The sequence below is a fragment of the Rosa chinensis genome, chromosome 3 (genome assembly GCF_002994745.2).
Source record: "Rosa chinensis cultivar Old Blush chromosome 3, RchiOBHm-V2, whole genome shotgun sequence".
Lineage (NCBI taxonomy): Eukaryota > Viridiplantae > Streptophyta > Magnoliopsida > Rosales > Rosaceae > Rosa > Rosa chinensis.
Genome location: NC_037090.1, coordinates 21,447,504 through 21,475,268, shown reverse-complemented (window position 1 = coordinate 21,475,268; position 27,765 = coordinate 21,447,504). Strand labels below are relative to the sequence as shown.

Below are 27,765 nucleotides of genomic sequence, written 5' to 3'. Positions count from 1 at the left end.
TTCAGTTGTTTGGCATCTCTATGCTTCTAGTAGTTTAAATATGTGTTCTCCTTTGTAATAAATTATCCACTTCAATCAAGCAAATTTCATTTATATTCGAGGTGCACTACAATTTGGCTAATTATCAGCAGCAGTGCAGCACCGTGTAATTTCTTCCTAATTGGGACACTTCCTACTCCGTGTGATTAATCCTGCCAAAATTTAAGCATGCAGAAGCTAGTCATTAAAAGTATGACTCGATGGCGCCATGGAAACTGCGAGGAACGAACACTTCTCTTAAAAACACAAACTAACGCGTTAACCCGCCCCACGCGTACGTCCTCGAAGTATTTCCTTATTGTACCAAAATTCACGCGTTCCACCAAATTCTTCATTTCCCACTCCCTCTCTACCCCCTTATATTAACATGGCTTCACCCTCTTCATTTTCCAATCTTCTTCACCCAATTCAATTCTTTCAACACTTTTAAGTATACATTCTATTTACTTCGGCTTCATCTCAGCTAGCCAGCTTCCATGTCAGAGAAACAAGCCCACTTGAATGGAGCCTATTACGGCCCATCAATCCCGCCAACAAAAGACTACCACCACCCCGGCCGCGGCGGAGGTCCCATCGGCTGCTGCTGCAGCTGCATCTTCGGCCTCGTCTTCAAGCTCATCTTCACCGCAGTCGTCTTCATGGGATTAGCCTTCCTTGTCTTCTGGCTCATAGTCAGGCCAACCAGAGTCAAGTTTCACGTCACCGATGCCACGCTCACGCAATTCAACTTCTCCACAGATAGTAACCTGCACTACAACCTTGCCCTCAACCTCACCATCCGAAACCCCAACAAGAAGATCGGTGTCTACTACGATCGCATTGAAGCCAGAGCTCTTTACGAGGGCCAGAGGTTTAGTACGGTGACCCTCACGCCATTTTACCAAGGCCACAAAACCACAAACGTTTTGAACCCGGTGTTTCAGGGACAGCAATTGATTGTTGGATCCAACTTGCTTGAGGAGTTTAATCAACAGAAGAGTGCAGGGGTTTACGAGATTGAGATGAAGCTTTATCTGAGGATTCGGTTCAAGTTGGGTAGAATCAAGACCGGAAAGTTCAAGCCTAGAATTGAGTGTGACTTGAAGGTTCCTTTGAACCAGAATGGGAATTCAGTTGGTACCTTTCAGACTGAGAAGTGCTCCATTGATTACTTCAATTGATAACTCTTGCTCGTTTATGGCGGAGCAGAGACTTCACCCTTGGTAGCATGCTGACTAGCAAGTGCCACATTGATTATTATATTTCTGATCTTGTTCATCCTGATACATTGATATATAGGGAACCCGTCTTTACGAGAATACGAGTAGTACCTACAGTCTTGATTCCTTCATTTATTCTTGTTTCATTACAACCGAGTGTGATATTACGTTTCTTTTTGTACAGTAAAGAAGACTTATTACATGAAATATATATCCAATCATCCATTTATTATGTTACTCTTTTTGTGCTTTTTTTCTTTTCTTCTTCTTTTAATCTGCAAATACCATCTATCGATATGAATCATATCAATAAAAATACAGAAATAGATAACTGACCTAATTAATTAAAACTGTATGCCAGACTGCCAGAGTATGTAGAAGATTGCAATTTGTGATTACAATAGTTCTTTTTAGTGATTTGTTAATTGGGACCATCGATTGGGCAGTGGAGTTCTAAGTTCTAGTAATCTCACCACCAATATCAAAAACAGATAAATCTCTCACTGCTCAAGTTATTTGAAAGAAAAAGAAAAAAAATAGGGAAAAGATAGACAACTAGGTGAGGACGTGAGGTCGATCAAAATAAGAAGTTAAATAGTCAATGAGAGTGAATCAAATCTGTGGATGGTGTGTGAATGGAATTACATCCCTCACTTTTTAGCTTACTTTGATTGTTAATTTTAGTTATTAACTCTTTACTCTCCTTGTTTTTGATTTTCAGAACTAAATACATAAATTAGGACCGTGATTTAGAGTAGCATAGGAGAGCCTCGCGATTCTTTGATAGGTTTAGGTAATCCTAAGCTTGGTACTTAGGTATGCATAATTACTTCCTCTTTTCTTTTGTGTGCTCCATAGTTTTCCTTCTGTCAATTACCTTTGTAATCTCTCACTTACATTGAATTCTAGCGCTATTAAGCCTAAATAAGTTAACCATATGGTTTGGTCTTTATAAGCTAATCACCTTAGTGATTGCTTAAATTATGAAACATCCAACTAATAACCACTTCAGTACATATGACACATGAATAAAATGAAGGAATTCAGAATCATTCTAACAGTGGTAATGGGTCAAGCCTTGTATTGACCTGTGGGCCAATTGCATATGGTTCCTAATTAAGACCAAATTGTGTTCTTGTTTGTAGATGCTTAATACCAACCAAAAATCACTATTCAATAATCTTTGTAATGTTTAATTTCTTCTAATATGTGACTGTATTGTAAGTGTGTTGATATGTAATTTACTTAAAAGATTTGATAAAAGTATCATCGGAAGGAGATTACTGATACCGACCGTAATATAAGACCTTATCACATGATTTTTGTTGAAGACCAATATTCTTATGTAAGAACATCAGCATGTCACATAGTATCACCAACGTTGTTACTGTGTTTCATGTAGTAACACCAACGTTGTTACTGTTGTTGGTGTATTTCATTTGCTGTTATTACTACATTTCATATAATTAATAACAGTGTACGTTGTTGTAACTACATTTAATACTCAATTTCATAAACATAGGCTTGAAAACATATTTCTATTGCATAATCAAATCAAATTTCAATATGCAGTGGAAGAATCGATGAAATCTATGAAAGCATAGTCGAAGATGAAGAATCTGGATATCTTTAATTAACACGATAAAAATGAATCTGAAAATGATATCCTGGCGTTTGTAGAGAAAATCTAGAAATCTCGAAACTAAAGGATTACGCTTGATGTAGTGGAGAGAAGTGAAGGAACTAGTCATGGCACGTTTACTTACTTGGAATGGAAAATAATCATAAATCGGAGACAAGTGGAATGGGAGAAGAAAGGAATCGGTATTGATTCCGGATGAATGATTCCTAAACCCATCTCCTCCCTTCGTAATCGAATTCCTGAGTATTCAGGAATCGATTCCTGAAAATGAGGTGAGACCTACATCCATTCCGATTCCTTCATGTGTTAGTAAACGCAAGAATTCTTTTACCCGGAATCATTCCGATTCCTTTATGTGTTAGTAAACACAGGAATATTTTTACTCCGTAATCATTCCCTTTCCTTCCAAGTAAGTAAACGTGCCCTCAGTGTATTTTGCATTAGTGGAATGAATTGTAAATTTTATATAATTTTATCCTGTTTTTGGTAATTGCTGTATTGAGACAGAATCTTGGGTGTGTGTACGTTTTAATTAGATGAGAAGTGGGGCAAGCTTTGGGTGTCAATTTTTGATATGTTAAAACGTGGTAGTTAATTGAAATTTGATATATGGATGTTATATGCACTACTAGAAATTTCCCCATTCCACACTGATGGGAATTAGTCTCCTTGGTCCTAATACACACTTATAACAGTGGCTAAAGACATTACCCACTATGCAGCCACTAATGAGCGAACAGTCCCCTCTATTAATTACAGGTGCTATTGGGACAATCCACAATGATAAAACATCAGTGGCATCCCAAAACCCGATGCAGCAAGATACCTTTTTCTTTCTCACTGTTACTGAATCAGTGTGTATTCTCAATGCCACAAATATCAGTGGCAAAATTGGGAGTGTATATATATATATATATATATATATATATATATATAAATTTGGTCTAGCTACAACCACGTATTTCTACACGTGGCATGTTAGGTTGTGTTATGGCCTGCAGCTCATCTACACATGGCATTCATCTAGTGATGCTTCCCTAGTATAAATAGATAGCTGCTCTCTGCTCTAGAGTAGTAATGAAGACTATCATTTTTTGCCTCTGCAATATATTTTTATTTTTCATATTTTCCATTTTATCTACAATACTATTATGGTATCAGAGCCAGGTTCGATCGAGATCGGAGTTCGATATTGGAGGCCTAGCTGCTTGAGGTTCACCAAGCTATAGTTCATTTCTATTCGTTTCTCGTTTTTGATTCAGCCATATTAGAGAAAGATTCAAGTTTGAGATAAGTTCCTCTTCTAAATCTGGAATTATGAAATTTGAAATTCGTTGATAAATTTTGGTTTTGAAGCCTCGGATTTGTGTTTGAAGTATTATGCTATAGTTTTTAGTACAAAATTCATAGTGATTGTTGCAAGTTGAAAACCCATAAATCTGGTACAAGAAGTTCAAGACTCAGATTTTCAGATTTATTCTTTTCAGCAAGTGATAATTGCACTTGTTCATACTCCGATTATGTATAGTAGTTTCATAATTGCATCTACCTATATCTGAAGATCTCACTATATACAGCTCTACCTACTGCTTCTACTAGCTGCTCAAACCATTACAAGTTTAGAGATTGATCTTGTTCGTCATATACACATTGGAGTTCATTAGTGGTGAAATGTAAGTGTTGGTCTCTATCTATATTCATATAAGACATCATTTTGTGCTACCTACAATCATGAATAACAACTTAGACTTAAGCAACTGTCTGCTATCCAATTTCTGCAATCTGATCCCAGTCCGCTTGGATGGTATGTCACATGGAAATTCTTGTTAGAAACAATGTTAAAAGGTTGTGGCTTAATGAAATATATCGATGGATCGTGTCCTTGTCCTTCACAATACATGATGACAGAAGAAGGTGGTGTCTCATCTCTGATGGCAATAGAGTATCTTACTTGGAAACAAAATGATTATGTTGTTATGACTTTGCTTACTGCTACTCTATCCAATGATGTCCTCTCTTTTGCTGTTGGAAGTAATACTTCTAGAGAACTTTGGTGTTTGCTCAAGGAGAGGTTTGCTTCTACTTCATGGTTTAACAAAGAGAAATTAAAGACCAATTTTTACAAACTTCAAAAAGGTTCATATTCTATTGACAAGTACTTAGATCGGGTGAAGATAGCTTGTGATCAATTGGGTAATGTAGGAATTCATATGACTGCTGAAGACATAATTTACTCTGTTCTTCTTAGTTTGCCTTCAGACTATACTACTATGAAAACCATAATCAGGGCCATGCATATCCCGATTTCAACATAAGAATTAAGGACTCTTTTGCTCATTGCTGAAGCTGAACTTGAAGAAGCTCACAGGTCTATTTCCTTGCCTTCCTAGAATGAAATTGTAGCATCTGATGATAGTTTCAGAGGGGTTACTCCTGCACCGACTCTTGTTACAAATGTCAAATATGATGCTAATGCTTTAATGTCTACAACTAGTGTTTCTTCTTCTACTGAATACACTGAACAGTCCAAGCCTAATGCAAGGTATATGATGAGGGATGCTCCTATTGCTGTGTCTAATAGAATCTGCTATGTCACCACATCTGTTCCTACAATGAATTCTACATATGCTGCAAATACTGTTATACAATATGCGAGTTCCATTATGCAATCTATGCCCATCAATGATCCCACATTCAAACAATGGTTTGTACAACCACAAGAAGATGCTGGATATGCTTACAATAATGGTGGAATTCAGTTCAACGAAGCATTCAAATCTGGTGCTACTCATCAAAATGAAGGTCTCATGCAACATGGTTTCTCACAACAGAGTGAAGGTTTCTCATAGCAAGGCTACTCAAATTCAATCATGTGTCGGCTATGTAAAAAGACTGGTCATTTTGCATCTAGGTGCTATCATAGAAATTCACAACCTCAAAACACACTCTCCAGCAGCTCTTTCAACGTGAAATGCCAAATTTGCTATTGTTTTGGCCATACTGCTCCGTCATACTCCCAAATATCTGCTCCTCGACAAATTGTTACCTCTGGCACTTTATTAAAATGTCAAATTTGTTTGAAAATAGGTCATAGTGCAGCTGAATGCTTTCATAGGCATCACTATGCTTTCCAACCACCAACTTCTGCAATACCTCAATCTATAGCGGCTTCTTTTTCATCTCATCCAATGCAAATTGTCATTGATGCTCAACCAAGTCTTTGTCATCCCTTGTTTCATGATAATGCTTCTCAGTTACTGCCTCCCTTTCCTCCTGGCTGAAGCACACATGTAGCCTGATAGCTTGCAGATTTATTCATTAAGGGTTTATGCTCAACTCAACACTTGTCCCTGTGTGCAGCTTGATATCAGGGCCCTCCCATCAAGCTGAGGAGGGGTATTAGGATTACATGAGCTAATTATGGTCTTCTTTCTGCCATCTTGCTTAATCTAAGCCTCCTGCTACAGTTAGTTAATTTACGTTTGTTAACTAGCTAATTAGGTTAATGCATGTTAGGTTGTGTTATGGCCTATAGCTCATCTACACGTGGCATTCATCTAGTGATGCTTCCCTAGTATAAATAGATAGCTGTTCTCTGCTCTAGAGTAGTAACGAAGACTATCATTTTTTGCCTCTGCAATATATTTCTATTTTTCATATTTTCCATTTTATCTACAATACTATCAATATTAACAATAAATTTATCAAATTCATTTTACACTAGTTATGTATAACTGAACCAAATTACAACATTGAAACAAATTTGTTCACAAACTAAGGTTGTAAGTGGAGTAAATATCTCTAATAAAATTAAGATTACACACAAAAGAATTCACATTGCCACAACGACAATAAAGTTTTTGTACTTCTGTAAATATGCGTATGATATGCACGTATGTATCCTAAAATTTCTCTAAACGAAAATAATGTAAAAATAAGAAGGGCAATGATATAGGGCCTCAATGAGGCCTAAGATTTATGGCCACAAATCCTAGGTGTCATGCCATGTAAGCAAATACTAATTTTATTTTCAATTTCAATTTCACTAATTTTATTTTCAATTGCAACACCAACTTTACCCTTTTATATTTCCTTTTAGATGTTAGGGGTGGATCAATTACATTAATGAATTTAATTAGGTGACAAAAAAAAATCAGCTATTAATTATGTATTAATTTAAGAGATATGTCTACAAATTCTTTAACCAATATTTTTCTTCATTTATTTAAATTCTTTCCTATAATTTTTCTTTCCAAATAGCATAAATATATTGAATTAGGTGTCAAGAAATAGGCAATAACCTTATTGATTAATTTCATCTAAAAAAATAGCATTAATAAATTGAATTTGGAAAATACATATGTCTAAATTAAGAAGTAAGAAAAAAAATTCCATGTTAGTAGCATTCATTAATTATCATCTACAATCTAAATATAAGGAAAATAAACAAACAGAAAATAATAAACTAAAATATAATGTTTAAACCCTAGCTACATAAAGAGAACAGAATGAACATAAGAACATATATAATGATATAACTATGTATTTTTCACATTATATTTTCAAAATTTACAGAAACGCAACAAAGGTTGAACTCATATACATGTGTTATGCAAATCTATTGATTGAATTACATGAAATATTTTCTATTCTTGACATTGTTATTTAAATCTAAGCATGAGTGTAATGAAAAGAAAAAAAAAAGACAAAATAATTTTTTCTTTTAGAAAAAAATCAAAATAACTTAGAGTCATTAGATTTTGGAAGGCTAAAATGGTATTTTTCTCAAGAATTACATGACATGATTTGACAAATAGGTGATGTATGTAGGTGACATGACATGACACCTAATATTGAGGCCATAAATCTTAGGCCTCATTGAGGCCACAAATCATTTTCCTAATAAGAAATGATGTAATATACAAAAATTAATATATAGACTCTTGTTACATTATAACCGAGAGGTGATTAACACGACAGCATCAAGTTACTTAATTCTATTACAGAAAATTTTAGCTACCGTCCCCAAACTATGCTGCCAAGGCCAATTTGATACCCGAACTCTCAAAAGTATCAATGTGATACCCAAAGACGTATTTTGACAGCAACGTGATACTTCCGTCAAAAATCTCTAACGGCGCCGTTTATTTGCTGAAGTGGCAAGCACGTGGGTCCCATGTGATATTTTTATCAAGAGTAAAATTGTCTTTCTCCACTAATTAATTTTAAAAAATAAAAATAATATATATATATATATATATATCTCTCTCTCTCCATTTCCCAATCTGATCCTCTCTCCTTCCTATCACAATTGGTTATTTTCTGGGAATGGATTTGTGGGTTTATGAAGAACAACCGAAATGGAGAAATTTTTTTTGATCAAAAGTGTTTGTGGCTTATGAAGTTGATTCTGATGGCGAAGTGGCGACGCCGTTTGATCGGTTATTAGCTTTGGGGCTGTGGGGGTGGTTCGCCAGCGGGGAGGGGAATCGGAGGGGTAGTTCGACAGGCGGTGCAAGTTAAGGAGGCAGAGGATCGAGAGCGTCGGCGACAGCGAAAGAAGGATGGGATTGAGGCGGTGAGGGAGAAGGAAGAGGTGGAGGAGGAGGCCTCGCATGGTTTCGGGATCGAAGTCCGGATGTGGTTCATCTGCTTTTGCTTGAGGTGTTTGATTTGCAGGGATGAGAGGTTCTGTGATTTTCGCCATTGTTGTTGAGGCAGTGGAGCTCGTTCTTTAGCTTCAACTCTTCACTCAAATCGAGCAATTGATAGTGTGTGGGAGAAGCTAAAGGTACCAAGTATCAGCTGCCAAGTCTTTTTCTTGGTCTAATTATGCTCAATTGCTATTTAGGTTGGTTTTGCTTTTTTGGTTTATGCTGGGTTTGTTTTTAGTTCTTGTATACATGAATTCATAGTTATATGTTGCTTTGGCCTTGTGATTGTGATTTTGATCGGAGTTTCTGGTATATGTTGTTACCGACATGACGGCGGCGGTGGAGGAGGAGGACGCTAAGGCTGTGGCCGCGGAGGAGGGGGTTTGATGAATGGAGGTGCTATCAGCGAATGAGTGACGGTCTCTGCGAAGAAAGAAGATGGTTGGTGGAGCTAAGGTTCGCCGGAATTTAGTGTGCAGCGAATCGGTTTCCCAGATTTGAATTTTTTTTTTTAATCATGTCACCCAACTTTCATTTTGGTCCGTCCGCCGGGAGTTGAATGCGAAGAACATGGATTTGTAGCAGGAATTGAAGAGAATGATGGCAGCTTGGTGATGGTTTGGGCGGAGGAGAAGGAGATGAGAGAGAGGAGGAGGAGAGGACTGTTGTTGAAGAAGAAGCAGAATCCATTTTTCTTTGATTTTTGGGTAGAGGAGAAGGAGCGGAGCTTGCAGTGGTTTGGCTAGAACAAAATCCCAGAAGAACAAGAACAAGAAGAAGAAGAAAAAGAAGAAAAAGAAATGAAAAAAAAAAAGAATTAACAAAAGAAAGGGTAAATTGGTCATTTTACTTTTTTGTTGGCCCCATGTGCTTACCACGTCAGCAAACAGACGGCCCCGTTAGAGATTTTTGACGGAAGTATCATGTTGATATCAAAATACATCTTTGGGTATCACATTGATATTTTGAGAGTTCGGGTATCAAATTGGCCTTGACAGCATAATTTGGGGACGGTAGCTGAAATTTTCTCATTCTATTATACTTAGCTTCTTAATTGCTTAACATCTATCTTAAAATGTGGTGAAGGCCGGAGTAGAAGATGTTAAGCTTTTGTTCTTTTTGACTTTTCAGGATTTCAGAGTTATTTTTGAATGAGAAACTTCTCTTGAATAAAAATCGAGACTATGTTGTAATTGCGCAATCAGTGTTCCCTTAGTCAGGCACTTCCTATGTACTAAGCTTTTCGTAGTCCTTATACAGTTATACGCGTGGCAACGTGTGAATAATCTTGCCCGATATAATTAACTAAAGAAGCATATATGGAAAAGCTATATAATATACGACCCGATGGCGCCATGGAAGGTACGCCGGGATATTGAATTCTTCTCCTATAAACACTCAACGCGTTATTGATTTTCTCAACCCGCGTCCTTAGTATTTCCTGATTCCTTGGTATACAAAAGCACGCAGCACACCAATTTCTTCATTTCCCACTCCCTCTCTACCCCTTATATAAACCTCGCTTCACCTTCTTCACTTCCAATACTTCTTATCTTCTTCATCCAATTCGATCATTTAGCAGTTTTGATTATACTCTACACCTTCCATATCCTTCGCTCCGTTTCAGCTTCCATATATGGCAGAGACAGAAGAAGCCCACTTAAACGGGGCATACTACGGCCCCTCAGTCCCGGCCAGCAAATCCTACCACCGTCCCAGCCGCGGCGGCGGCCCCCTCGGCTGCTGCTGCAGCTGCATCTTCAGCCTCGTCTTCAAAATCATCTTCGCAGCAGTCGTCTTCATGGGACTAGCCTTCCTCGTCTTCTGGCTCATAGTCCGCCCCACTAAAGTCAAGTTCCACGTCACCGACGCCACGCTCACCCAATTCAACTTCTCCACCGATAGCAACCTGCATTACAACCTAGCCCTCAACCTCACCATTCGAAACCCCAACAAGAAGATCGGTGTCTACTACGATCGCATTGAAGCCAGAGCTCTTTACGAGGGCCAGAGGTTTGGTACGGTCACCCTCACGCCATTTTACCAAGGTCACAAAACCACAAACGTTTTGAACCCAGTGTTTCAGGGACAGCAATTGATTGTTGGATCCAACTTGCTTGAGGAGTTTAATCAACAGAAAAGTGCAGGGGTTTACGAGATTGAGATGAAGCTTTATTTGAGGATTCGGTTCAAGTTGGGTAGAATCAAGACTGGAAAGTTCAAGCCTAGAATTGAATGTGACTTGAAGGTTCCTTTGAACCAGAATGGGAATTCAGTTAGTACTTTTCAGACGGAGAAGTGCTCAGTAGATTACTTTAATTATTGATAACGCACTTCTGTTAGTCTATGGCGGAGCAGAGAGCACTTCATTCTTGTTGATAGTGCAATGAGAGGGATGCGGCTTGTATATACTCCTATATATAGTCTTAGTCTTGGTTCTTTTATTTAATTTTTGGGTGTATTTGATACTTGAGTTAGTATTATATTCTTTTTCCTTCCTTACATGTAAAATTTTACATTTGTGATCCCCTATTTCTAATTTTATTACACTGATCTTTCCCTAATTAATCAATCAGCAATTCATAGGTCATTCCTCGTTTTTTTTTTTTTTTGAAAAGTTCCTCGCTTTTTAAATCATGGTGGTTCTAGTTGGACCTCCAAATTTGATATTTGGACCTCCAATTTTTTCCAATTATTAATTGATTTTGTCAACTTATATGAATAGACAAATGAGAAGAAAGAGAGAAAAATGAATTATATAAATAAGTAAATACTCTTCTTACCTCCTCCAACCAAATATAACATTCAATTAATTTTTTTTCCCGATATTTCCTTATGCCTATATAGTTTTATAATTTACTTAAAACAATTAAGTAAAAATAATAATTTCTATACATAGCCTATCATTTATTACAAATGTAAATTCAAAACAATCTGATTTGGAATTTTTTTAAACTAAATTAATTGAATATTATGATATAGTTATTACTTGATCTTCCAACCCAATACCCTTGAAATTATTCTTTAGTGGGGAGTTCTAACAACATATCAACATCGAGAACCAACCATCTGATTAATTTTAGTAGAGGAGAGACCTACTCATAAGAAAGCAATGTTATGTGATTTTGATTCATTTTTCTTCTCGTGGTTGAAGATAGAGATAAAAAGCAGAATAATAGATAGTTGTATCTCATGTTCAAGAGCATTTTGGTAAAAATAAAGAGGTCTACTTAGCTTTTCAAGTATTCTAAAAGTAAATTAGAGGTGTACTAAGTATGAGAGGTCCAAATAGCAAATTTAGATGTCCAACTAGAACCACCCTTTAAATTAACATGCTTTTGTTACTTTTGTGTCTCTAATAGTAGCGGGGCTATGGTATCACCTAGCTAAATATTGAATTGTATAGTTATTAAGTCTAAATAAGTTAACCATGTAATTTGATAACATGGCAGCCATAGCTAACCTTGAAGAGCTCAAGCACGAAGTAACAGAGGAGAAGGAAGAGAAATGAGAGAGAAAGAGCTTAAGCAAATTTCTGAGTTTCTTCAATTAATGCAACACTCACCAAACTCACATTACAACAGCTATTTATAGTTAGAGAGAATCCCTAACAATTATTACAAAACCGAAATATAGTAATTACTCATAGCAAGGTAAAACCACATTAGCTAAGGCCAGTGCCCACTTCATGGATGACAGCTGTACACCACACACTGGTCAAGACTAAGACCAGCTCATATTTCGTTGACTTGAGTATCGGTTAACACCTCCCCTCAATCTCAGTAGGGGATACCAGACTGAGATTGGAGCAATGAGATTTGAACAGTGGACTATGCAATCCCTTAGTGAAGATATCAGCAGTCTGTTGCTCAGTTGGAACATACTGAAGTAATAAATCCTGCCTCTGAACTCTTTCACGCACAAAATGAAAGTCATTGTCCAAATGCTTAATTCTTGAGTGAAACACAGGATTTGAACAAAGAGCAAGTGCAGAAAGATTATCACATTTTAGTAGAGGTGGTGCAGGAATTCGAATATGCAGATCACATAAGACATGCCTCAGCCAGGAGATTTCTGCAGTCGTATTAGCCAATGCTCTATACTCAGCTTCTGTGGAACTTCTTGACACAGATCCTTGTTTCTTTGATTGCCAAGATATAGGACAGTGAGCGAGATAAACAATAAACCCTGTGGTTGATCTTCTATGGTTAACTTCACCAGCCCAGTCAGCATCACAATAGGCATTAATATATGGAACACCATTGCCATACTTGTAAAACATTCTTTTTGAGAGAGTGCCTTGAATATACCTGAGAATCCTTTTTACAGAAGCAAAATGTACATCAGTTGGTGTTGACATAAACTGACACACAGTATTGACAGCGAATGCAATGTCAGGTCTTGTAAATGTCAAGTATTGGAGTGCTCCAACAATGCTCCTGTAAAGTGTAGGATTAGCCAGTGGATTACCATCATTTTTCAATAACTGAACATGTGGTAAACAAGGAGATACACACTCTCTACATGTTTCTAAGCCAGCTTTTGCAATCAACTCCTTAGCATATTTTTCTTGAGATAGAAGAATTCCAGTAGTCTTGTATTGAACATTGATTCCCAAGAAATAAGACAATGAACCTAAGTCCTTCATATCAAAAGCTTCACTTAACTCAGTAATCACAGCTTCAATACTCTCCTTGTCTGACCCAGTTATGACAATATCGTCTACATACAGAAGTAAGATTATCACACCTTTTTCAGAATGCTTGACAAACAGGCTAGGATCATAATGTGAAAACTGGAATCCTAGAGCTGGCAGGAAATTAGTAAACTTCTCATTCCAAGCTCTAGGAGCTTGTTTTAGACCATAGAGTGATTTCTTCAACAAGCACACATGATCAGGATGTTTAGAGTCAACAAAGCCCTGTGGCTGTACCATGTATACTTCTTCCCTAAGATCACCATGCAGAAAAGCATTTTTAACATCCAATTGTCGCAACTCCCATTTGTTCATTGCAGCAAGAGCAACTACAAGCCTAACAGTACTATGTCTCACCACAGGACTGAAAGTTTCATCATAATCCAATCCTTTTTCTTGACTAAATCCTTGAGCAACAAGTCTGGCTTTATACCTTGAAATTGATCCATCTGGATTTTTCTTGATCTTGTAAATCCATTTGCTCCCAACAATGTTCTTTGCTTTAGGTAAAGGGACAAGTTCCCAAGTACCTTGTTTCAACAAAGCATCAATCTCCTCATACATAGCCTCATCCCATTCAGGTATACTTGCAGCAGCTCTAAACGATTTTGGTTCAATAGGATCTTGTATATCCATGATAGCAGAAAAGCCACTAAAATAGGCAAGTTCATCGATAAGACCTTGTTGAACCACACAGGAATAAGCACAATAGTCTTGAAATGTCTTATGTTTCACAATTCCATTCTTGGCTCTAGTTAACATAGAGTGATTATTGTAAGCCTGAGCTTGATCTTCAACAAACACTAGCTCTTGTGGAAGACCACCATTATCACTATCACTAGGCAGATCATTATTAGATATATCACCATTAGTCATAGAATCAGATGATTCTGATGAGCTAGAACTTGCGTCTCTACTAACACCGCCCCCATCAGCCAAGGCTGGGATAGCAGCAGAAGGCTGAGAAACAGGCTCACAAGGAAGAACAACTTGTAACTGATCAGAAGTGAGAACAGGCAACATGGAGGAATGACCAGAGGAGATAGAAGCAGTAGGAAGAGAAGCAGGTGAAGGTGAAGGTGAGGTAGAAAAAGCAACAGATGATGGTGAAGAAGGAGCAGAAGCACAAGGTGGAGAAGGAGGACACTTAAAAGGAAAAGTAGATTCATCATGAATCACATGTCGACACATCCATAACTTGTGATGTTCAATGTTATAGCAGAAAACACCCTTATAGCCTAGAGCATATCCCAAGAAAACACACATAGTAGTCCTTGGATCAAGTTTATCATGAGAATAAGGTCTAAGATAAGGATAACAAGCAGTACCAAATACCTTGAGAGACTTCAAATCAGGTAGCACACCAAAGAGCTTAAAATATGGAGAGTGGTACAGAAGAGATTTGCATGGCATCCTGTTAATGAGATTGGAAGAATGTGCCACAGCATGGAACCAGAATGGTTTAGGGAACTTAGCAGCAGACATCAAAGAAATGCATGTTTCAACAAGGTGTCTATTTTTGCGTTCTGCAACCCCATTCTGCTGAGGAGTATATGGACATGTAATGAGGTGCAGAATCCCTTTGCTATCAAGAAAAGATTGAAATGCCTTGCTATTGAACTCACCTCCTCCATCAGTTTGAAGAGATTGAATAAGGATATGAAACTGAGTACTCACAAAGTTATAGAACTTAACAAAAGTGGAGAAAGTATCAGATTTATTGATGAGTGGATATATCCATACAAATTTGGTATAGTCATCAATGAAGGTTACATAAAACTTGAAGCCTTCAACAGACAAGCATGGAGCTGGACCCCAGAGATCACTATGAATTTTTTGAAAAGGTGATACAGATTGAGATACAGACTCAGAGAATGGTAACCTATGCATCTTACCACTAAGGCAATCAACACACATATGAGTAGAAGTATCATTATTGTATGTTATCCTAGACTGAGATAGCATCCTTGAAACAATATCAGGAGATCGATGACCAAGTCTTTGATGCCAGATTGTAGACTTGACAGCTGATCCAATAAAGGCAGTGTGAGAATGATTATAAGGTTGTGTGAGATTTGGTGTTTTGAACAAGAAGAGTCCTTCCCCATTACTCTTTCCTTTGTACAGTAGTGCCTTTGATGCCTTGTCCTGCACACATATATCAACATCATCCATGACAATAAAGCAATGATTGTCCTTGCAGAGTTTGTTAAATGATAGTAAATTGACTGCCAAATGAGGAACATGTAACACATTGTTAAGCTTGAATGTATGATCAGCAGGTGTAATAATTGCAGAGCCAATATGTTTGATATGCAAACCTTCACCATTGCCAATGGTAATCGACTTGGAAGACTCAAAAGGATGAGCAATGGTGAGGTTCCTGAGATCAGAAGTCATATGGTGAGTGGCACCAGTATCACCAATCCATACTTCATTAACCTGAGATCCAGATGAACATGCTCCAGAAGATCCAGATGAACATGATCCAGATGAATGAGCACTCATAACTGTAAGAGTAGTGGGTGGTTTTGCACCCTGATAAGCATAATTGCTTCTATGGTGACAGTCAAGAGCAGCATGACCTTTCAATCCACAAATTTGACAGATAATCACTGAGTGTGATGGATGATTGACAGGGATATCATTTCTGTAGAAACAATTGACTGCAGTATGCCCCTTCTTGCCACAGATTTGGCACTCAGGAGAAGGACCAATATTATTCCTGTACTCCAAATTGTTGCCTTTGAAATCAGGTGAAGCAGGATTCTGAAAACATTTACTGGCAATATGACCTTTCTTGTGACAGTAACTGCACTCAGAGTTTTGATAACAGGTAGAAGCAGTGTGCCCTTTCTTATTACAAATCTGACACTCAGTGGCATTGTACCCTTTAAAACCTTGATTATCTCCTTGAGTATACTGTTTATTAGAGCTCCAGTTGGATTGTTTGCCATTTCACACTCCTTTGCCCTTGTCATTGTTGAAGTAGTCTGAAGAACTGTTGTTGTTGGTCCTGAAGTTGGTCCCTCGAGCAGCCATGGCAGTCATAGAATTATGTGGAGTAAACTGTGCCTCAATATCTCTCTCAGCAGCTAAGAGTTGTGCTCTAAAATCCTTGAGAGAAATAGAACTATCTCGAGCACGAATAACAGTCTTGATCATTGAGTACTCCTCCGGAAGGCCATTGAGAGTGACAACAACTATGTCCTCATCAACAATATGAACACCAACTGAGCTTAACTGATCTCCGGCATGCTTAATCCGAAGAAGATACTTATCAATAGAATCAGCACCTTTCTTAATAGTCTGCAGGTCAGTCTTAAGCTGAATGATGTTGGCTCTTGACACAGTTGAGAATCTCTCTTGCAAGGCAAGCCAGGCTTCATGGGAAGACTTGCTGCCAACAATGATTTCCATAATCTCATCATCTAAAGTAGCCATGAGAAGTCCAAGGAGTGCCTTATCAATCTTTTTCCACTGCTTATAGGCCTGAGTAACCTCATTAGTAACATATCCCTCCTCAGTCAGGACAAACCGAGGTGGACAAGGATAGCTACCATAAAAAAGTAGCTGAAGAGATCATTCCCTTCCAACACTGACTAGAATTGAAAGCTCCACTTAACAAAATTGTTCTCACTCAATTTCACAGTAATCATGCTCAGAAGTGAGTTGATATCGGACTGTGTAATAGCCATTTCTTTAACAAACTTGACTTGAATCTACAATTTATCAGGATATTATCAACCTTATGAGATTTAACACAACATTTATGTTATCACGAATTATGTTATCATCACAACTCCTTCAATTATGAACAATTATTACCAACTCAGTAGTAATCTTCACAAGTTTATGACATTCATCATTATTACTCATCAATCACAGTAGATACCACGGTAGCGAACTTCAATAATCACATATTCAACGATGTAGTACAGGCTAGTAGATCTAGCACCTTAGATTCAAAAAACAGAATCAACAGGACTCAAATGTTCATAATCATATATATTCTTCACAATCAAGCACGAGCACACATCAATTTCAAGTAGATCGAGCAAATCGTAACAGATCTACATCTCACATAACCAAACAGTGATTATATAGAGCTTCACAATATAACAGGCAAAGAAATGAGCAGAGGCATAACCTTGTGAGCTTAGATTGAAGAGAAAATCAATGCAGACTGAAAAACTAGGGTTTCTGCTCTCAAAATCTCGAACAGATGCGGAAGCGAGCTGAAAAGCACAATCAGATTAATCATGATTAGCACAGGATCATGAGCCAAAACTTTGATACCATGATAACATGGCAGCCATAGCTAACCTTGAAGAGCTCAAGCACGAAGTAACAGAGGAGAAGGAAGAGAAATGAGAGAGAAAGAGCTGAAGCAAATTTCTGAGTTTCTTCAATTAATGCAACACTCACCAAACTCGCATTACAACAGCTATTTATAGTTAGAGAGAATCCCTAACAATTATTACAAAACCGAAATATAGTAATTACTCATAGCAAGGTAAAACCACATTAGCTAAGGCCAGTGCCCACTTCATGGATGACAGCTGTACACCACACACTGGTCAAGACTAAGACCAGCTCATATTTCGTTGACTTGAGTATCGGTTAACATAATTAAGGCCAACTCAGTTAACCTTTAAAAATAAAAAATAAAAAAATATATATAAAAAGATCAGTGAACCATAAAGTTAAGCCTTGACGAGCAGTTAACCATATTCTTAGGCCTTGAGGAGCAGTTAACCATATAGTTGAGCAATCAGCTTGCAAATAGCTAACCATTTAAGTCATACACACATCTTGGTAATTAAAAGAGTGACCCATTCATGCTGAAGCCAAAACTTGGGACTTTTATGAGCCAATCGGTTGATTTTTTTGGGGGACATTAATCGGTTGAAAGTTAAAAAATTTGCAAATAAAAGAAGATTCGCAATTTCTTATCAAAATGCATAAAGGCCATTTTCCAATATTGTGGAGGTTGTGACCATCATCCAAGATATTCGGTTTCTTGCTTCCAAGCTTTAAAGAGTCTGTTATCATCATACTTATCAGTAGGAAAACTTGTTGGCAGATAACCTAGTTTTTGTGAATTATCAATATATATATATATATATATATATATATATATATATATATATATTAGATAAAGAGATGGTATCATCAGTAGTGAAAAGAAACAATGTATTATTTTCAAAAAAAAAAAAAAAGAACAATGTATTACATCAGCTCCATGACTTTTATCATGTGTCTAGACCAAGTGAATAAGGACTTGAAAAACACCGGTCATTAAGTCTACTAAACTGATTTATTTAAAACGAGCCTACAAGTAAAAAAAAAAAAACTAATAAAATAGGAAGTTGAGATCAACTTGTAGGCATCAGTAGCTACAAACTAAACAAAGATAGACTATTCTCACTGATAAAAGTAATCTGGGGTTCACATCCAAAACCAATTGGCTATGGATGAAGTGGCCCAAACCCTTATAAACCCATAAGCAAGGTCCCATTTTTCCCATGTGGGATGTATATATTCTCAACACGCCCCCGCACGTGTGGCGAATTTTCAAGCCATACACGTGGAAAACTTTTGGATGACGTGGAGCCCGTGTGTGACAGGACCCGACCCAGGAATCGCCCCACTTACCTGGATACGAGCCTGCGGGGCCCACTTTAAGTGAAATCCTACCGAAAATTCGGCAGAACCTCCCCTAAAAATGGGCTACCCATAATTTCACAAACCTGGACATGATTTCAACTATAACTTCTACTCAACCTACTATATCGAATTTACAATCCAAGCACATAAATTACATCCGGAAAGTTCAAATCCCCACATAATCCTCCGTAAGCAACAACAAACCAAACAACAACATTCATCAAACTTAAAAGAAAAGGTTTATCAGAGCAATACTAAACTAAGCCGATATCATACAAGGTAGGTTAAGTAATAACCTACGGACAAAAACGGAAGCGCTGATTTCCAAAGTCCTTGAGCCTGGACGCAATCTCTGCTAATCTGAAATCTGGGCATTTGAAAACGAAGGGCCCAGGGGAAAACATATAAAATCCATTAGAGTGAGTGGACAAAACCGAAACTAGAATCAAAACAATTTATGGTATGCTTCCCCATTTCTCTTTTTAACAAAACCATCATGCAGCTGAACCCTATGAAGTTCCAACTCAATCCTTTTTCCATGAAACTCATTTGATGACTAGGAAGGACTGCTTCCTAGGCATCTCATGCCTTCGGGGAGGGACTGCCACCCGATGACGCATCGGAAGGGACTGCCAACCGGAGTAGGAGGCGGTGATTAGTTGGGACTGCCAACTAGCCACAGGTAGTAGACGGGACTGCCGACTAACTACCTCAAGTCATCTGGAAGGGACTGCCAACCAGATGACGCATCGGATGGGACTGCCAACCGAGCTGTAGTCTGGACGGGACTGCCGACCAGACTATTACCTAGAAGGGACTGCCAACTAGGCAAGATACGCATGCGCCAAAACTGGCCTCCTTGTCAACTGTTTCCTTCTTAAACCTTTTCTTTCCACAAAATCACATTTCAAAACTTAATACCATGCTGCATGCATTATTTAAATAAAAATAAAGGTCCACTCACAAGTGAATCCCGCAGCTAACCCTGCTGCCTGCCTGTGTCCTCCTCGCTCGAGGGCTCAGTACGTCCTGTCACAATTGCATGGATATAATTAACCATAATAAGGAAATACTCTCAAAAACAACTCATTTCCCTCTGAATAAGCATCCGTTATTCACAAATTGTTATAAAACTCTCACACTTTAATTTGGGATTAATTCTATAATTCCTTAAAATCTCAATGCCCTCTAACTCAAACTACTCAACCGATTTTTAATTCGATTCTCAATCAATCAAGGACTTCACTTAATTTAAATCTTCACAAGAACCTTTCGATAACTAAATCAATTTAATCTCACCTCCTTCATCACAAATTACCACCAATCGAAAATATAAATCCTTCCAAAAATTTCCACAATCATTCTTAATTTTTCCCTTTTTCTAATTCACGATTCCAACTCCACCTTCTCAAATTCACTCTACTACCTAACAAATAATTCACAATAGTCCTTTAACAAGAGAATTCACCCAACACTACCAACATGACAAATCCAACAACCATGTTCAACAATCCAAAACCAACAAAACCTCAATATCCAACAATTTCAAATTTAACACAAACTTAAAGATTAAATTCAATTCCAATCAACCCATTTATTCCAAAATCAACTTCATAACCCACACAACTATCTCTAAACCTGCAACAACAACCAAATTCAAGTAGGAATATCCAGAAAAATCAAACAAGAACCCAAGAATTCGAGAGTTACTGTTCACGGTACTGTTCACAGTCTCAAACACCTTCAAAACTTCCTCCACCGATCAAAACGAGCTGCAACAAGGTTAGGAATACATTCAGTACTTCCCCAACAACCAAAACCCAAAGAAATTCGACCGGTAATCGCCGGAAAACTGAGATCAAAGAAAAAATCCATTTTTTTCCATTTCTGCAATTCTCCTCATATCTCCAAAACCAAAGCTACCCAAGGTGAAATACTTACATAGCTAGAAGGAGAAGGAAGAGAGGATCACGCCGTGCCCAACGATGGGTCTTGGGGTGGCCGGACGGCGACGAATTCGCCGGAGGAGTGCGACGGCGAAAAGAAAAGAAAAAAGGGGGAGGGGGGTGACTCGGGTTCTACCCGTGCTCTCTCTCTCTCTCTCTCTTTTTTTTTTTGATTCTTTCCCTTTTCTCTCTCTTCCATCTGTTTTAATAAGCCCTCCTTCCACAATTAGAAGCTCACAAACAAAAAGCCATGCCAAAAATAGAAATTTCTATTTTTGGTCATAACTTTTCCGATATAAATCCAATTTAAACAAACTACGTGTCCACGAACTCGATTTTTCGTATTCTACGACAATCTCAAATAAATTTTCTAATTTACCGGACTAAAGAAAAAGTCACTCCTCGGTCAACCACGGTAAAAAGTAACTAATAAAGACTTTAAGGTACGGGGCATTACAGTGTGGCCGCGAGGCATGCACACGTGGGATAACCTGGCTCTGATACCATGATAAAAGTAATCTGGGGTTCACATCCAAAACCAATTGGCTATGGATGAAGTGGCCCAAACCCTTATAAAGCCATAAGCAAGGTCCCATTTTTCCCATGTGGGATGTATATATTCTCAACACTCACTAGATCAGATCAGGCGTACAGAGCGTATAGACTGAGACAAAACCCACCTAGATCTACCAAAACTTGGTAAGGAATTACTAAAAGGTAAAAATACTAAAACATAAAAAAGGAAGCCAAAGCCCACAAAATGGGTTTAGTCCAAACTCCAGTCCATGCAAAGATGATTCAACAACCCACAAACAAACCAGTAGCTCCTGCACCTTCCAATGGTGTCACACCATCCTTGTTGGACTACCGCTGTCGTTGGACCCACAAGTGTCGCCTCAAAGTCATCATTCCATCAGTCCGAGTCACCCCCTAACCACACAATGTCGAAATTTCAGCCCAGATCTTGTATAGGATTGGAGACCGAAGCCTCAACATCTAGCCTCAAACCTACCCCAGAACAACTTGGATCATCAAGATCCAGCACCTGTGCACTGCTACCACCATGATCCGACTGGATCATCCTTGCCTTCAAACTACCTCCGCATGACTAGTCGAAGGAAAAATGGGAGAAGCCCAAACCATAATCTAGTCTGACCCCCACCATTGCCTATTTGATTAGACCCAACATCTAGTCTACCGCCGGACCGATCAGCAAACCAACCGGTCAAGAACTCAAGCTTTGCCAACTGCTGCGAACACATCTTCTATGAGATCCCACATTGCCCAAGGGAGAAGATGTGATGTGCTTTATATGTTCAGACTCACCTTCTCATAACAAGACGCATTTTGGGTGAGAAGTAACAACAAAACTGTGAGAACAGTGTCCAAAGTGGACAATATCTTGCTATGCGGATTGAGCTGTGACAGAATGGTATCAGAACCACTCCTGGTCGGAAGTGTATCGACGAGAGTGTCGCGTTATACGGACTGATTTGTGACATCTTCCATCCTTGACTAGATAATCTATGTGGTAAAAGGGGTATTTTATATAGAAAATTACATAGTAGCACATGACCAAAGATGTAAACACAGAAAACCTACTTACAAAAATATTTATACAAATAAGGACATGAGCCCAAGCCCAAAAGCCAAATAAATCAAGCCTGATTCCCAATTTTAATGGCAAATGACTAAAATACTTGAGTTTCATAATAATTTACGGCACTACCACTGTCCAATACTCAAACCCTAAACCATGTTTCATCACTTTCCAAACTCACCGATTTGGAAATCCTTCAAATTCTCCTTCCACAGTGAGAATTTTAGCTAGAAGCTTTGAGGGAAGATGATCAGTGACTCAAGGCACTCCTAATAGGACTAGTTTCACTTCCAAAAGTGGCTGGAAATTGGAGAATTTTGCCTGAGAACACAACTACTACAGTGACCGTTTTGGCCAAAATTGATGGCTTTCTGGCCAAATCTCCGTGATCCACGAGTACCAACGTGTAGAGGAGAAAGAGACGGTTATTTTATGGGTGGTGGAGCACCGTTTGGTTGCCGGATGCTGGAGAAATCAAGGAAAAACGGGAGAGGGCCAACGCGGGGGAGAGAGAGGAAGGGAGAGAAAAGTGGCTGGGTAGGTTTCTGACCTACCCACAGTAACTTTTCATGTGTATACTAATTACCATCAACAGTAACTTTCGTATTTCACTTATAACAATATAAATGAATGGGTTAAATACTGTTTAGTCCATGTACTTTGCCTCTCTCATCATTTCAGTTCCTGACATTCTAATTTAATCTAAAAACTCCCTGACCTCACAATTTCCCTCCAATAGGTCCCTTCCGCGTCAAATTAGGAGTTGTGGGTGAAATGTCCAATATACCCCTCTGTTATTTCTTTTTTTTTTCTTTTTCCTTTTTAATTTCTTTTTTTCCTTTTTAATTTCTTTTTTTTTCTTTTTTATTTTCCTTTTAAATTTCTTTTTTGATTTTTCTTCTTTTTTTCTTGTTCCTTTTTAATTTTTTTTTCCTTTTTTTTTTCTTTTCGTTCTGCCTAGTTTCTCCTTCCTCAACCCACCAATCTCATTCTGATCAAACTCCACAACCCATCTGTTTCTCTCCCCAAATTGAAACCAAACCCAGCAAAGACCTAGCTTGGCGGTGTATAGATGGACATCAAGCAAAAGCAAGAGGCTAGGAGCTGATCAATCACTTCTTCACCTTCTCTGAAGCCATCTCCCTCCGTTATCTCTTAACGGATCCGCCCTGGTCTCCATCGTCGCCGACGCCATCTCTCAAACATAAGCAGATCCCAATCAGCTCGGAAATTCGCCGCTCAACCACTCCCCTCTTGTTTTCACAGCCTACTTCTCTCTCTCCCACTCAAATCTCACTTTCTCTCTCCACATCAGGCCTCAATTTGGAAACTTTTCACTAAAAACTACCATTTTTTCAAACTTTGAGGTTTTTGGGTCTTGCTCAAAATGGTGATTTGAATTTTGGGTTTGGTTGAAATGGTGGTTTTTGATGGCCAAGTTGACCAAAACCAGAAGTGAAGAAGAAGAATAGTGATGGAAAAGAAAAATGGCCGTCGGCGTGGAGAACAATAATTGAGGTTTCGGGCCGATTTGGATTGGTTCGCCGACGTGGCGCTACTGCTGCAGCAGGATACGATGGTCATTAAAAAGGAAAATGAAAAATGAAAAATGAAAAAAGAAAAAAAGAAAAAAAAGAAATTAAAAAGGAAAAAAAGAAAAATAAAAAATAAATTAAAAAGGAAAAAGAAAAAAATAAATTAAAAAGGAAAAGGAAAAAAAGAAATTAAAAAGGAAAAAAGAAATAACATAGGGGTATATTTGACATTTAACCCAATGCCAACTCCTAATTTGACGCGGAATGGACCTATTAGAGGGAATTTTTGAGATCAGGGAGTTTTTAGATTAAATTAGAATGTCAGAGATTGAAAAGATGAGAGAGGCAAAGTACAGGGACTAAACAGTATTTAACCCTAAATGAATTATTCTCAGAAAAAAAAAAAAGTAACATAAGAGGATTGGAAGTCAAAAGAAGTAGTCAAGGGTAAAAAAGTAAATTAACTTATGACATGTGGCAAGTGAAGAGCGCATTGTCTTTATTTGTAAAATTTAGTCCTTATATATTTAACTCAATCTTTAGAGGATGTATTTGTTAAGTCATCTTTTATCAATAACTTATATGTAATTTGTTATATTTTATATTTCTTTGTTCTTCACAAAACAAAGGGCGCCTTGAAACTAACTAATAAATGTGACAACATTTAGTTTCTTAACCTTTGTTTGTTAAATTGAAAGAAACTGAAGGGTGCCATTTGTTTTGTGATGACGCAAAATTTGAGTTAGTTTCTTTGTTTTGTCACATTTCTTCTAAACGTTCACTATATAGATGCTGTAGGGGTGACATTTGTTTTGTGAAGAGCATAGAAATACCCTTTTACCAAACATTTATTCCCAGAATACCAACCAAGGTAACTAGCTAACCAGGTAGGTAACGCAAATTTTGATATTTTTTACGGCTTTATTTCTTATGGATGTTGAAAATTGTGACAGGATGTTGGTGACGAAAAATTCCGTAGAGGAGTTTGACTCACCAATGAATGCGGACTGAAGCGGGAGCTGAGCGGGAACGATCGAGAAAATTCCTTGGAGAGTTGACTTGAAGTTTGACCGCGGCTCGAGGAGGAGGGAGGTACCTGCAAAAAACCCTCCGATGCCTAAGTCAGTACATTTCTTAGCCGAGTGGAGTAAAACAAATCGAAATGAGATGGTTTACCTCAACGTCGAGCCACCTTAATATAGGCGATGACTTACTTGGGAGACAAGCCGCCATTATTTCTGCTTTTATGGCTGCATTTATTTCTGCACTTATGATGACAATTATTGCTACACTAATAACGATTAATCATTGCATACTTACAACAGTAATTCATTGCGCACTTATAATTGTAATCATTGGGTGTTTATTTTTATAATAATCGCCGCATTCATGACTGAAATTTAATGTTATATTAACTACAAAGTTAATCGCCTTAATTGCGGGCCCAACAAAAGTTGACCACTCCCACAATGCCCCCAAATATCTCTTTGGACACTCATCCTAAGAGGAAATTTCTATTCTCTGCCTGTTTCGAATCTTGCCTTTAATATTTCCTCAAGCCCTGGCAGTCCTGAATCTTTCCTCGACCCCTGGCTGCCCCGAATCTTTCCTCGGGCCTTGGTTGCCTTGAATCTTTCCTCGAGCCATGGCCACCTCGATTCTTTCCTCAGGCCCTAGCCGCCTTGATTCTTTCCTCAGGCCCTAGCCGCCTCCATTCTTTCCTCGAGGCGAAGATTCATTTTCAACATGAGACATGGAATTACCCCCATTTCCCTTTGAATCTAATAAACAACGTTTTGTTCTTTTTGGTCACCGACCTTGGTTATTTACTTTGGCCACCAGCGTTACACATACATTTCGATAACACCAACCACAAATATACTTTGAATGCAAAGAGAAGCGAAAATCCGAAAAATGATTACTAAAAGAAAAAACGCTAGACAACGTTACCCGGACTCTATATACCACGTTCCGTGCAGTTGTTCCCTTCCTATATCATATCTAAAACAACAAATGTAGCTATTTCATTGCAAAGCATTAGGTACATAAAGAAATGAAAAATTGGAAGCAATTAAAAATTGAACAGATATTTGTTTAATGACTTTTGTTTTGTTTTAAAATCATGTGAACAAGAACATAAAAAACGGTTTTTGAAAGGAATTGACACAAAGTCAACATGAGAACAAAGGTTAATATTGCACCTACAACCACTAAATTGTAAAAGTAAAATGCCAATTGGAATTGGTCTACTCATTTCATTTCATAACCCCTTTATATAGGGAGAGAATTACAATGGAAAGAACAATTACAATGATGACATTAACTACTGATTGGTTCGTAATTCATGTTGATTGATGTTAATCGGTAATTGCTTGATTCCCTTTCCGTCAATCACTTTGACGAAGGCACACAATATGTTTTTCCTTTAACACTCCCCCTTGTGCCAAGTCAAAGACGAAATGGTGCATGAGTTGTTGCCTCACTAAAAACCTTGCCAAGTAACAAAAAAAACCCTGTGGGACAAAAATACACCTTGGTCGAAGGAAAAGAGCACAACGCACCTTTTACATTTGAGTATGACATGTGTGTGTTAGACTCCCCCTGACGTCTACACCTCCCCCTGATACTTGCATTAATCTAGGGAGCTTGGAAAGTCTTCGCATTCCTATGCTTTTCACATGTTTCTCAAATATGTCCTTAGGCAATGATTTGGTGAACAAATCTGCCACATTCTCCTCAGACCTTACTTGATTCATTTGAATCTTGAGGAGAGTCTGTTGTTGCTGATTATAGGACACTTTGGCGATATGTGTTTTGTGTTATCACCCTTAATATAACCTAGCTTCATCTGTTCGATGCAAGCTGCATTGTGTTTGTAAATGCAAGTAGGCTCTTCAGTGGTAGAACTCAAACCACTAGTCCCTCGAATATGTGCAATGATAGTTTTTAACCATACACACTCAAGAACCGCCTCATGTAGAATAATGATCTCTGAGTGGTTCGAGGAGGTAGCCATAAAGGTTTTCTTGGTTGATCTCCAAGATATCGCTGTATTCCCATTGGTAAATACATAACCAGTTTGGGAACGATATGTGGGTCAGATACGTATCCAGCATCAGCAAAACCGACCAAAACGTCATTTGGCGTTTTAGTGTAGTGAGTGGCGTTTTCGCCATCAACATTTCCTTTAGAGATTGCAGTTCCATCTGCGGTCCCTCTTGTCTCTCTGTAGGGAAAAAACAGTCCCAAGTCAATGGTTCCTTTTAGGTATCGAAGATGTTCTTGATACCATTCCAATGACGCTGCGTTGGCGCTGAGCTAAATTTAGCTAACAAGTTCATTGAGAATGCAATGTCTGGTCGAGTACATGCCTAAGTGCAATAATGCGCCTATTGTACTTAGATAGGGAATTTCAGCTCCCAACACCTCTTCGTCATCTTCCTTTGGACGAAATGGATCTTTCCTTGCATCCAAACTTCGACCGATCATGGGAGTGCTAGCAGGATGTGCTTTGTCCATGTTATATCGCCTGACTTTTGGACATATGCAGACTGGTGGATTAATATTCCACAAACTCGGTGTTCTAGTTCAAGGCCTAGATGGAATCGAGTTTTCCCAAGATCCTTCATCTCAAATTCGGATTTCAAGTAGCTCGCGGTTTCTCTTATTTCATCAAGAGTACCAGTTATGACATATACTACTACAATTGCAAATCCGGAACTTGTTTTCTTTATGAATACGCAGGGGCATAATTCATCGTTCTTATATCCCTTCCCAATCAAGT

The 27,765-nt window shown here is 38.2% G+C and overlaps 2 protein-coding genes across 2 annotated transcripts; both read left to right on the top strand.

Annotated features, from left to right (window-relative positions):
- Positions 1–418: 418 nt before the first annotated feature.
- Positions 419–1,475, top strand: LOC112192613 (NDR1/HIN1-like protein 10). The gene has a single exon (XM_024332414.2). It carries the CDS (start codon positions 516–518, stop codon positions 1,197–1,199), a length of 684 nt encoding a protein of 227 aa, XP_024188182.1. The 5' UTR covers positions 419–515; the 3' UTR covers positions 1,200–1,475.
- Positions 1,476–9,995: 8,520 nt separating this feature from the next.
- LOC112192713 (NDR1/HIN1-like protein 10) lies at positions 9,996–11,102 on the top strand. Its single transcript, XM_024332569.2, has one exon. The coding sequence runs from the start codon at positions 10,171–10,173 to the stop codon at positions 10,858–10,860; it is 690 nt and encodes a 229-aa protein (XP_024188337.1). The 5' UTR covers positions 9,996–10,170; the 3' UTR covers positions 10,861–11,102.
- Positions 11,103–27,765: the final 16,663 nt, after the last annotated feature.